The 12869-nt window shown below is 43.9% G+C and overlaps 1 protein-coding gene across 2 annotated transcripts in view; it reads left to right on the top strand.

The window, feature by feature from the left end:
* The window catches only part of atp8a1 (ATPase phospholipid transporting 8A1), a 546817-nt gene that overhangs the window by 378764 nt on the left and 155184 nt on the right, over positions 1-12869 (top strand). For both annotated transcript variants that reach the window (XM_085969404.1, XM_085969397.1), the window contains one exon: positions 5328-5392. In XM_085969404.1, coding sequence (XP_085825530.1) covers positions 5328-5392 — 65 coding nt within the window. The remainder of the gene's footprint in view (positions 1-5327; positions 5393-12869) is intronic.

Below are 12869 nucleotides of genomic sequence, written 5' to 3'. Positions count from 1 at the left end.
GCACATGGGTGTGTTGGGCAATGTTTCACCATTAATTTTATGTGAGTTCAAATAACGTAAACTTATTTCTTTACACCACTTTCCCGTCTTGCCCATTTTTACATTCTGCCTGGCAAGTGGCCTTGTCCGTTATAATGAATGGTAAGACATGACGTGACTTAAATGGGTGTGTGTGACAGGAATGGTTTGGTCATTTTAGGACTGCTTTGTGGTGGGGGGGGGGGGGTGGGGGGAGGTGTGGAAAGTTGGTCAGCATCTGGGTGCAATGGTGCAAACTAACTACTGTAAATCGTGCCATTGTGAGGCCATCCCGGGCTGCAATGTGCACTGCTGGGCTAGTGCCACGTCCACATCAAGTTTCTCCTCCTCCAAAGAGGCTCTGTGCTCTGCACTTTGCTCCTCCAGCAGCTCCAATCTTTTCTGTTGTGCAGAGCGCAGCACACCACAATCATTCCGGAGACCCTGGCAGGTGCATATTGAAGGGCTCCTCCAGATCTGTCCAGGCATCTGAAGCGCATCTTCAACATCCTAATTGCTTGCTCTATTACATATCTCATCATCATTTGGCTTTGATCGTAGCACTCTTCTGCCTCATTGCTTAGCCTCCTCAAGGGTGTCATCAGTCACGTCTTCAGTGGATAGCCCTTGTCTCCAAGCAGCCAGCCGAAGAACTGAGGCAGGGTGGACTGGCGCAAGATGAAAGAATCATGGCAGCTCCCTGAGAATCTGGCACACACATGCATGATGATTTTTCTGTGGTTGCAGACGAGCTGCACATTGAGGGAGTGGAAGCCCTTACGGTTCACGAACACTCCTGGGTGATCTTGGGGGTGCCTTGATCGCCATGTGTGCAGTTGATGATGCCCTGCACCTGTGGTAAGCCAGTCAGAGCCGCAAAACCGAGTGCCCACTCAATCTGACTGGCTTTATTGGTGGCAAAGTGTACATAAGTGCCTGCCTTGTCAAACATGGCGTCGGTCACCTGGGTGATGCATTTGTGGGTGGCCGACTGCGAGATCCTGCAAATACCCCCTGCAGATCCTTGAAAGGAGCCTGAGGCAAAGAAGTTAAGGAACGATGTGACTTTGAGAGCCACTGGTAACGTGCCTCCACTAGGTCCACTTGGCAGCAGGTCGTCTTCCAACAGGCTACAAATGTCTGCTCCGACCTGACGTGATAGCCTGAGCCTCCTGAGGCACTGGTGTCAGTCATGTCCAGGAATCTGATCCTCTGCCTATATGCCCTGCTGCGAGATGCACCCCTGTGCTCATCCCCCCCCTCTCTTGTGGAGCGGCAGGTCAGTGAGAAGTCTGCTGTTCCTGCTGGTGTTGTTGCTGCTGGTGCTCATCTTGGTCCTCATCTGAGATCCAAGATGAAATAGTAAAAGCGGCATCCATGCTGATCTGATATATGACCGATGTAAAGTGGAGTTCAGATGCTCAATCCTCCAATGTACAGGAAACTTTCTGGTATCTGGCACGGACGGGACCGACGTGTTGCCGGTTCATCAACAATTCCGGATAACTGAACGCTATAGTAAAAGATACGGAGCTCAGAGCTCCGTATAAAGCAACAAACCCTGTTGCTGCTTCAAAACAATCGGCACAAGTTGCAAGCGTCTCTGTAGCTTAGCAACAGCTTCAGCTACACCCTTGCACAGCAACAAATGGAGTAAAAAAAGTAATAAAAGTTATCTGAACCGACTCCTGAATTTTGCCGGTGGATAGAGCGTTCCGGTTATTTAGGGGCCGGTTAATCGAAAGTTTCCTGTAGTGAGAAGTGTCATTTGTTCAGATCCCTCAATTGCCACTCTTCTCTCTCCTTACTTTCACTGGCGAGATTCAGCAAGCCCAGGAATCCCAAGGACACCCGGTAAAATTTAAAATCACAGGAAAAAAAAGGCTCTTAAAAGCCTCTTATTGGTTTAAATAGGTAACCCGCTTCTCCCAAGGTGGGGGGTCTCGCTCTCAGCCTAACGCGCTCGAGATGAATGCGGAAGCTGGCGGCTTGTAGCCAGCTTCCCGACGCGGTCAATTTCAGTGCTTTTAAATACCCACCCGCTCCCAAACCCACTTGCTGTTTAATGTTAAAATTCAGGCCTAGGTATCAGCCTCATGGTTCTTCGCAGTACCATCTCCAATGGTTAAATATCTATCTTGTGTCTTCGTGATCAGCACTGAAAACAGTACACAAGATAAGGGCCCCAAAGACCCGTGAGAGTTTCGCTGGACTCCACCCGGAACTCTGGTGGAACTCGGAAAACAGAGATCCAGATTTACTGGGCAGCTTTGTAAGGGGTGGAATCTCTGCCTTTCCCTGACAAAGCACATGATGCCAAGGACTCCCTCCATAACCTTTTAAAAATATGAATTGCTTTAAGAAATATTCACAATTGCTTTCATTTTCCCAGTTTTAATGTAGTCCTCATTTTAATTGGCTTCACCATGACATGTACAACGTGTGTGGAAATCACATTTCAAATTATACTGAACCATAAAGAGAGGTCCTTTATCATTTCCATAAAAGTCTAAACCAGAAGTTTAAATTACCTCATTACCTCCCTCTGTATTTGCTTCCTCTTACAATCTACAGGATCTTAAAACTCTCTCTTTGCTGTCGCTACACTATGGAACTTGGCTCCTCACCTAAATTGCTCAATCAAAGAAATTCATAAATTTGCATGTGTATGATCATCAAGGACATCAAAGTGAATTAATGAATAAAAACACCATTTTCGCTTAAAGCTCGTCAGAATTTAGGTAATTGTTCTCTGGAAAGATGTTTTTGTTTGTGATGGTGACAATAATGCCATCAAATTAATGTTACATAATTAGATCCATATGTTCTATCTAAAAATCAGATAAAATTGCATTGAAATTGTTTCTAAACAGCTTTCCCACATCCTTCCTCCCCATGAGCCAGCACTTTTAATTACTTTTTTTTAATATCCTGTCTTGTAAATTTACTTTGTGATTTTCAGATGTTATGTTGCAGATGATGCTAGTATTTTGAAATCTATAAATGCTATGCAGTACTCAAAATGATTAGCATATAGAAAGTGAAAACGATGATATAAGAAACTAAACTTGCGTTTTGTAGAACTCGACTTTTCATGCTGCATCCTTGATTTTCGGGACTGCTTTTTTGGTTTGTTTCCCAAACCACTTTTATCAATTGTTGTCTTTCCCACAGGAAGAACCGGGGGTGGGGAGAGTTGAGTGTTGCACACATTTCTAGTTTATTCATTCCTTCTGACAATAATGTTGGAAAAAAAGTTCAGATCCACAAATTAATAGTTTGCTTGACTATTAGCTTCTTGTCACACTTGGACTGTTTCCAGCTCTGAAAATAATATATATTAAGCTGTTTGAATTGAAGAGGCTGATTCTCTAATAGTGATAAGCTTTGATCTTTGAATCAGTTACCATTTGATAATTAACAGAGCAACCTAACCTTTTCAACACTGATCAAGTAAATTCGACTTTACTGATAGGAGTACAAAAACAAGACAATGGCCCGGAATTTGTGGTCAGCGGAGAAGCAAAGGCGTTCGCCGCTGGCCCCGAAGTAAACTTCGCGCAACGACCTCTCAATCTCTGTGTGAAGAATTTGGGGTTTTCTGACACATAATTCAAATCAACATAAGTTAATGGGGATTTCCAGCGAAGAGCTGCTGTGATGTCAACAAGCTGTCTAAGCAGCCAATCAAAATGCAGAATTCTCTCAGACCAGGAACCAGGAAGTGAGTAAGCTCCTAAAATTCTAAGGGGGAGAAATTTACTATCGCCCTGTTTGGGGCGCAATTATCAGCCGAGAGCAAAGTTTAGCGCCTGGTGCTAATTATTGCTTCCGACTGCAAACTTGGCTTCTATCGCCCCTGGAGGTGATTGGAGCGCTAAATCAGGCGCTACACACCTCTCAAGGCGCTAACGCCGAGGAGCGAAGCGCTGGCGAAGCTCATGTGATGTCAGTCAGCAATGGAACACAGACACACTGGCGCCGTACAGTTCTTAAAGGGGAGGGTTGATCTTGCTCTCCATCCACACCCTGCTCATTGCAGCCTTGAATCTCGGCCTGGAGAGACCTGTGCATCAAATCTGCTGGAAAGAACAATGGAGAGGCCCAGGGAAAGAGCTCAGCGTGCAGCCCCCATAGTCTCTTCTAAATCGATGCAAGGAAGGTCAAATCAAAATGAAACTGCAAAGTGCTGCTCAGTACCCAAAACTCCTTCACACAGCTTTGAACCTCTCTAGAAGTCTCTCTCTCAATGCGTGGTGCAAAAATGTCGCCGACAAAAAAGGCAGGAAGTGGTCGCCTTTAAATAGCACTCCCCAGTCGCTTCCCGACTGCAAAACGCTCCCCTCAACCTGTCGTTGCTAGCGGCAGGAGGTAAGGCAGGGTGCGCCACTCAATATCCGGTCCGGGGCGCTACCAGGGCGTTGCACGCTCGACTGACATCACGATCTGCCGGCGCTGCAAAATGTCTGGTCAATATCGCTGCGCCCGGGCGCTAGTTGCTTTACGCCATGGGAGGCGCAAAGCAACTGAATTTTTCTCCCAAACTTTTTTAAATAGATTGAGAGCAAAACAGAGGGGCTCTCACATTGGGGAAAAGGCAAACCTGAAATAAAGAGGAACAAACTTTTTAAAAAAAAGTAAATCATTTCTTAGTTTCTTAATTTAATTTTTTATTAAAATGGATAAATTTGACACTGCACAAAATTTAAATAAGTTTTTCAGGGTCATAACCTTTGTTTAGCAGTCAATACGCTGTTGAAACCCCAGTTACACCTAATCCAAAAGGGTCTAACTTTTAATGGGGTATTTAACAGCGTAATTACTGCGGAAGAGCTGAAGTTTTCGTCAGTTTCCATGATTTGAGCGGTTTCTCTGATTGCCAGTTCTGTGCCAGCGCAGCCTGTGGAGGAGCAGTGAGTGACAGGCCGCAACTTCAGGATTTCTGCATTAGGCTGCACCTGTGCTAAATCTAGTCAGTTTCAAAGGCGAAATGATGGCCAATGTTTAAATTCATGAGAACACATTTATAAAAAGTACTTTTCTAACTAGTGTACCTCTTTCAAATCTGCAAGTTAAAAGTACAAATCTGATCATTATACAGGTTTAATTACTTTACAATTCACTATTATTTGCACCTGAGCTTTAATGATGCGCAGCAGAAAGGAAATGCCTTAATTACAAGTTGCATCTCCAGGTTCACCAGTCATAAAACTATATTGTAGTGGAAGTTTTCCAACAGATTTATACAGTTTGTATTTCTAATGAAGTGCTAACTAACCAACGTTTTTTGTTTTGTTTTTCTTAAATAGGATACGCATGTAAACTTCTGAACAAAAACATGGGCCTTGTGGTTCTAAATGCACATAATCTCGACGTAAGTATTTGCAGTCTCTAAGGTATTGTCCAGTAAATTGAAAATTAAATGAATTGTTCACATTAAATCCTGATTAAATAGTATAATTAAATCATGGAAGTAAATCCCAATTTAAAAAAAAATCATCGGGGTACAATTTTGTCTTGGGTGATCGAGCATAAGGGATGATTTCCAAATCGGCAGCTTGTGTTGTGCTGTACTCAATTTTCTTTTCCATTGAAGTTACTGTATGAGGTTTCAGATCAGTGACACTGTATGATTCAAGTTTCTGATCATCCAATGTGACTGCTCCAAGTAGAAGCACTGGAGAAAACTCCAAGTATGAAAGAGCATTTGGCTTCAGTATTTATCTGACGCAGTCCTAAACATTGGATACTTGTGTATAAATGTAGTTAAGTAAAGTTGGGAGGTTTTTCTGAGATATATTTTTCTGTGTAAAATCTTTAGCTTCGCTACCAATTGGCTGTTAATCACCTAGAAGGCCAATTTAATTTTGACTTTTAAATATAAGAGGATCCTTTCTATTGTCAATAGTCATTGTGCTGATGTCTGTGCATTTGTGAAAACATGCAACGAATTCTAGCATTTGTACTTCTTAAAATGAAAGGCAAATTACAGACTTTTCTTACGTTCTCCCCTCTGCCAAAGGCATTGACTCTTAGCTGGGGTACTGGAGCGCTAGTTGCCTTCTGGTACCTCATCAATTAGTTATAATGGCCCTGAATTTCCAATTCGAGGGTTCCTTCGTGCGGATGCCTCCGATCGGGAAAAAAATCTCCAAACCTACCTGCTGGTTCCGTAGATCCCGAGGTTTCCGCTCCTGGGCCTCTTCCCTTGGAAATGCGCAGAGGCCCACGTAACCCAGGGGCACATGCAGTTCGCAAGCGCCCCTGGGATAACGTGGGCCAGGCGAACCAATCAAAGTAGGGAATCCCCCTTCATACTTTTGACAGGTCTCTACGCACAGAACTGTCAAAAGTATGAATGGGGATCACATTTAAAAACACACTAAAACATTAAATAATTTTTTTTAATTACATAATTAAAATTAATTAAAATTCCATTTAATTATATATTTTAAACAAAAATAATTTTGGGGAGAAAAAAAATTAAATGTTTTTACGGGGCTAAAAATAAACTTACGTTTTTGAAGAGTATATTTAATTTATAAATGAGTTATAAAATTTCATTTTTCTATTTTTTAACTCTCAAGCTGGTAAAAGAGGGCCTTACGCTTGCTTTTACCGGGCGTAAGAATTCTGTGACCTTTCAGCAGGCGGAAGTTGTGCAAAAAGTGCAACTCTCCACCCACAGAGGCACTTTTCTTAGAATTCTTGACAGATCGCAAGTGCCAGTTTTCACGCATGCGCTTTGCATGCCTGAAACTGGCACTTGCGTGGCCCCTACGGGTGCATACAGACCTCGTACGTACCCGTGGGGGTCGGAAAATCCAGCCCATTATTTATACATGGCAGTGACTGTTAGCAAGCAATTCAGTCACGGTGCATCATAGCAGAGCCCGATGCTGCACTTGTCTAACATTCACACCTGTGCATTTCAATCAGGGGTCACTGGATCACATAAGAAACCTGACTGAGTTTCGCTTCTGCAATCCTGAGGCCACTTGTACCGCACTTACTGCTGTACTGGCTGAGATCAGTTCATTCAGCACGGACCAGAGTTTAACCTGAGAATTTCCTGTTCTATGGCTTGGCTGCTTGCTGGGTAAATCCACTTAGCCGCTGGCAAAGCCCCAAACTGCAGACTTAATAAGCACTAAAAGATTAGCGATCTTAATGTCATGGGAGCAGTGCTGTGGTTTAATGCCTCCTTTACACTACATGGCTGTCTCAATGCAAAGGTTTTCATTTTCGAAAAGCGGCATTAGAGATTGTTTGCTAAACTAGTTGAAATTTACATTGCATTTAGCAGCTTTCTTCCCAGGCTAGCTGGATCAGGTGGCCTGTTATTCTGCTCAATAAGGCTGCTGCCATTCCTTGATACCAACATTATACTAGAGTTTTAGTGTTGCATTTATATCACGGTGTTCATGGGTATGGCACTAAAGTTCAAGTATAAATTTCCTGGTATACTGCTGCTCTTCAGTGTGCTAATGGGGATAAGACTTCCACAATTGCATAATCTCAGTGTACTAGGGCTGTGTCCGCTCCATTCTAAATCAGGGAGCCAAGACAGCACTCAAACGAATGTGCCATGATATGCATAAATCCTTTGTTTGATTTGTTGCCTATATGACTTTTCTCAACTCTGATGGTTTGCCCTTTTATGCTGGCCACTGATTATGCTGGCCACTGATTCTGACCATCTGGCTCATTCCAAATTAGGGAGAATAACCACCTAACTACATTGGCGCACATATGTATATACATACACACACATTTCAGAGAAACATGTACACAAGGTGTAGTGGGATCATGTCAGAAGAACTTGATTTGGACAATTGCTAGTAAATCGATAAGGTGGTGGAGGAATCATACCAGCTCCACACCCTCGTCTCCAAAATAAAACTTGCCAATGAAACAGTTTCTCCCTGTAATATGACAAATTTGTGTGCAAGTATGTAGCAGTGTTTTTGAACTCTCTCTGGTATATGTTTTGGTGACTGGGGGTGATTTTAACTCTACTTGCGCAGCAAAAACCTGGCGGTGGGCAGTTAAAATCGCTCTGGCTCATACCTGTCCGAAAGCCGCTATGATCGCAACACCTGCAATTTTAACCTGCTCTCCTGAGCAGGCAGCAAGGGTCCTTCTTTACATGTGCATGTTGCGGCCCAATGACCGAATTGAGACCCGACTGTAATTTTAACTCCGGCCTGAGCGGGGAATCCACCTAGAGTTAAAATCAGGGCCACAGTTTTTTTATTTGTTTTTATGGGATGTGGGCGTCGTTGGCAAGGCCCTAATTGCCCTTGAGAAGTTATTTGTATATTATGCACTGATGTAGCTGAGAAAGTGGCTGTGTGTGTTTCTAGCTCAGGCTGAATTAGTGCTTTTTTTTAAAAAAAAACTTACAATTTTAAGTCCTTTATATGAATGTCCTGGTACAATCATTTAAAAATATAATTTTATTCCCAGTTTAACAAATTACAGCACATTATAATGGTGCAATATAGCTGCAGTATATATAAATACTTTAAATATTAAAATGCCAGTAATCGCATGCAAACGCACACACTCCCCTGTGAGCTCTCGCACATCTCTCTCTCTCATATAGCCACTAATGAATTACCCCATGGAGTATTACCAATTTAATTGGACCTGAGCAAATATAGAGAAGTCCCTGTAGGATCCTAAGATTCTTCAACCCATTTGCTTAGCTGTGCTTGGTATAACGACAGAACTGATGATGCATATCGAATCCTGTGGGAGGTTTACATTCCATCTAATGCTTCCATTGTATTTTAAGTCAATTTTGGCCAATGAAGAGGGTTGAAGTGTCTTCAACCCTAGAAAATTTATCTGGGTCACTGGATTATCCCATTTTACTACATCTGTGTAAACTTTCACATGGTTCTCTTCAGAGGTGGAATGCATTTTCTTTAATAAAAGTGGTGTACTCCTATTGATGATGAGACTTCTTCCTTCCTTGAGATATTTTCTTCCCTCATCCCTTCTGGTCGCTCCAAACCACAGTTTTTCTGTGGCTGAAAGGGTAAGAAGGTACCTTGCCCCAGACTTCTGCCAATACCACTCTGAAACTGAAGTGTTTTGCAGGAATATCCTGATGGAAGAATTTTATGCTCAGAATTCTGAAAACTCCCTTGAGCATCCTTTTTCTCCAGTGTAAACGTATCCAGTTTAGGCAGTCGTGGTAGCTAAATGGTTTAATCCCTGGTGTCACTTTAGTTGCCGTTCTGTGCAGCCAAAACCGAATGTCCCTGTTGCTATAGGGTGACCTGAATTGTACACAGTATTCCAAATCGGACTGAACCAGTGCTCCGTACATATTTACTATTGCTCCTTGGGACTTGTATACCATGCTTGCTATATACTCAAGATCATATTTGTCACCTTTACTTCTGTAACACATTGCGCTAATGATTTTAACAAGTTACACACCAGTGCCTGTATTCTATCACCATTCATTTTAAGCCCACATGAATTTCTCCCCAATAGATTTCAGTCATTTTAATGCTTGAAATAAAAGAAAACATAAAGTAGGCCAGACTCACTTCCTGATTTGCCAAAGCCTCTCCACCACCTACAAAGCAAAAGTCAGGAATGTGATGGGATACTTTCCACTTGCCTGGATGGGTGCAGCTGCAGCAATGCTCGAAGCTCAACACCATCCAAGACAAAGCAGTGTGCTTGATCGGCAGCCCATCCACTCCCTCTACCACTGGTATACCGTGGCTGCAGTGCGTACTATCTACAGGATGCACTGCAGCAACTCACCAAGGCTTCTTCGACAGCACCTCCCAAACCCGAGTCCTTGACCACCGAGAAGGACAAGGGTGCAGGTGCATTGGAACACCATCATCTCCAAGTTCCCCTGTAAGTAACACACTATCCTGACTTAGACATATATCCGTTCCTTCATCATCGCTGGGTCAAAATCCTGGAACTCCCTCCCGAACAGCACTGTGGGAGTACCTTCACCACAGGGACTGCAGCGGTTCAAGAAGAGGGCCCACCGCCACCTTCTCAAGGGCAACTAGTGATTGGCAATAAATGCTGGCCTTGGTAGAGAAGCCCAGATCCTGGGAATACATTTTATTTTTAAACCTCAAAGGAAAATCAACATGAAAATCACCTCGCATACTTCCTAGCATTCAGTTACAGGATGCATTAGATTTGACCGAGCCCTGACAACAGGCATGTCCAGTCTCAACTGGAAAGTGCTTCAAGTCAGAGGGAGGCCTTAGAAGGAGGAAGAAAACATTTAGTGAAAAGGGGATGGGTGATTTCATAGATTTTTGATCATTTACTAATGAGGAAGCCTATAGTGTCTTTCACTGAGGCATGATGTGAATTGCTCCAGTGAGTTTCAATAATTGAAGCAGATTAAGTCTTGGGTTGCTTGCTTTGTCAACAAACCAAGATAAATTGTTAACTGATTTGCTTGATACTGTATGACAGTAAAGCTGTGAAAGAGAAACATTTTGCTTTTTGATTGTTGAGTGAGAAGAGCTAGCTGGCCAGTTACAGGGACAAAGAAAGTAATGATGTAACTGCAGCTGTGCATGAAAAATTTCCCTCTGCTCCTTTACAAATGAGCTTTATTCCAAAGGAAGGCCTCACTGGGAGAATCCCAATAAAGTGTGAATTGAATATAAAAACAGATTGTAAGAGCTTCTACAAGTATGTAAAAAGGAAGAGAGTAGCAAAAGTAAGTGTTAATCCCTCAGAGGCTGATACAGGAGAAATTATTATGGGGAATAAGGAAATGGCAGAGACTTTAAACAAATATTTTGTATCTGTCTTCACAGTAGGAGACACAAAAAGCATACCAAAAATGGTGGGGATCCAAGGGACAAATGAGAGTGAGGAACTTAAAGTAATTAATATCAGTAGAGAAAAAGTACTTGAGCCACTAATGGGACTAAAAGCTGACAAATCCCCTGGACCTGATGGCCTACATCCTAGGGTTTTAAGGGGGAAAAATTTGGTTGCTTTGCGCCTTCCGTTAGTGCCCTAATGGGGTGCAAAGCAACTAGCACCCGGGCGTGGCGATGTTTGCGCCACTCGTGAAATTGACCAGACATTTTGCGGCGGCGCTAAACACTACCGCCTCGATCTCCTGCGCCCGCAGATCGTGACGTCAGTCGAGCGTGCAACACCCCGGACCGGATATTGAGTGGCGTCCCCTGCCGTACCACCTGCCGCTAGCAACGACAGGTTGAGGGGAACGTTTTGCAGTCGGGAAGAGACTGGGGGAGTGCTATTTAAAGGTGGCCACTTCTTGACTGTCGGTGACATTTTTGCACCACGCATTCAGAGCGAGAGAGAGACTTCTGGAGAGATTCAATGCTGTGTGAAGGAGTTTTGGGTACTGAGCAGCACTTTACAAGTTCATTTTGATTTGACCTTGCATCGATTTAGAAGAGACTATGGGGGCTGCTGTCTGAGCTCTTTCCCTGGGCCTCTCCATTGTTCTTTCCAGCAGATTTGATGTACAGGTCTCTCCAGGCCGAGATTCAAGGCTGCAATGAGCAGGGTGAGGATGGAGAGCAAGAGCGACCTTCCCCTTTAAGAACTGTACGGTGCCAGTGTGTCTGTGTTCCATTGCTGACTGATGTCACATGAGCTTCACCAGCACTCTGAGTTAGCGCCTCGCTCCTCGGCGTTAGCGCCTTAAGACCGGTGTGTAGCGCCTGATTTAGAGCTCCAATCACCTCCAGGGGCGATGGAAGCCAAGTTTGCAGTTGGAGGCAGTAACTAGCGGCAGGTGCTAAACTTTGTGCCCGGCCGATTAATTGCGCCCCAAAGGGGGCGATACTGAATTTCTCCCCCTAAAAGAGGTAGCTGCAGAGATAGTGGATGCATTGGTTGTGATCTTCTAAAATTCACTCGATTGTAAAACAGTCCCAGCCGATTGGAAGGTAGAAAATATAACCCCACTATTCAAGGAAGGAAGGAGAGAGAAAACCGGGAACTACCGGCTGGTTAGCCTGACATCAGTTGTCGGGAAAATGCTGGAATCCATTATTAAGGACGTGGTAACAGGGCACTTAGAAAATCATAATATGATTCAACATGGTTTTTTGAAAGGGAAATCGTGTTTGACAAATGTATTCGTTTTTTGAGGATGTAAAGAGCAGGGTAGATAAAGGGGAACCAGTGGATGTAGTATATTTGGGTTTCCAAAAGGCATTTGATAAGGTGCCACGTAAAAGGTTGTTACGCAAGATAAGGGTTCATGGGGTTGGGGGTAATGTGTTAGCATCAATAGCGGATTGGTTAATGGACAGAAAACCGAGAGTAGGGATAAACAGGCCATTTTCAGGTTGGCTGGCTATAACTAGTGAGGTGCTGCAAGGATCAGTGCTTGGGCCTCAGCTATTTACAATCTATATTAATGACTTTTTTTGTTTGCTTGCGGGATGTGGGCATCGCTGGCACGGCCAGCAATAATTGCCCATCACTAATTGCCCTTGAGAAGGTGGTGGTGAGCCATCACCTTGAACCGCTGCAGTCCGCGTGGTGAAGGAACTTCTAGTTTGCTGTTAGGGAGGGAGTTCCAGGATTTTGACCCAGCGACTATGACGGAATGGCAATATATTTCCAAGTCAGGATGGTGTGTGACTTGGATGGGAACTTGCAGGTGGTGGTGTTCCCATGCACCTGCTGCCCTTGTCCTAGAAGGTGGTAGAGGTTGCGGGTTTGGGAGGTGCTGCCGAAGAGGCCTTGGTGAGTTGCTGCAGTGCATCATGTAGATGGTGCACACTGTAGGCACGGTGTGCTGGTGGTGGAGGGAGTGAAGGTTTAAGGTGGTAGATGGGGTGCCAATCAAGCAG

This window comes from Somniosus microcephalus, chromosome 2, assembly GCF_052327205.1.
Source record: "Somniosus microcephalus isolate GS21.2 chromosome 2, FLI_Smic_1.0, whole genome shotgun sequence".
NCBI lineage: Eukaryota > Metazoa > Chordata > Chondrichthyes > Squaliformes > Somniosidae > Somniosus > Somniosus microcephalus.
Note: the sequence above shows the minus strand (reverse complement) of the source record. Positions and strands in the feature narration are given on the sequence as shown.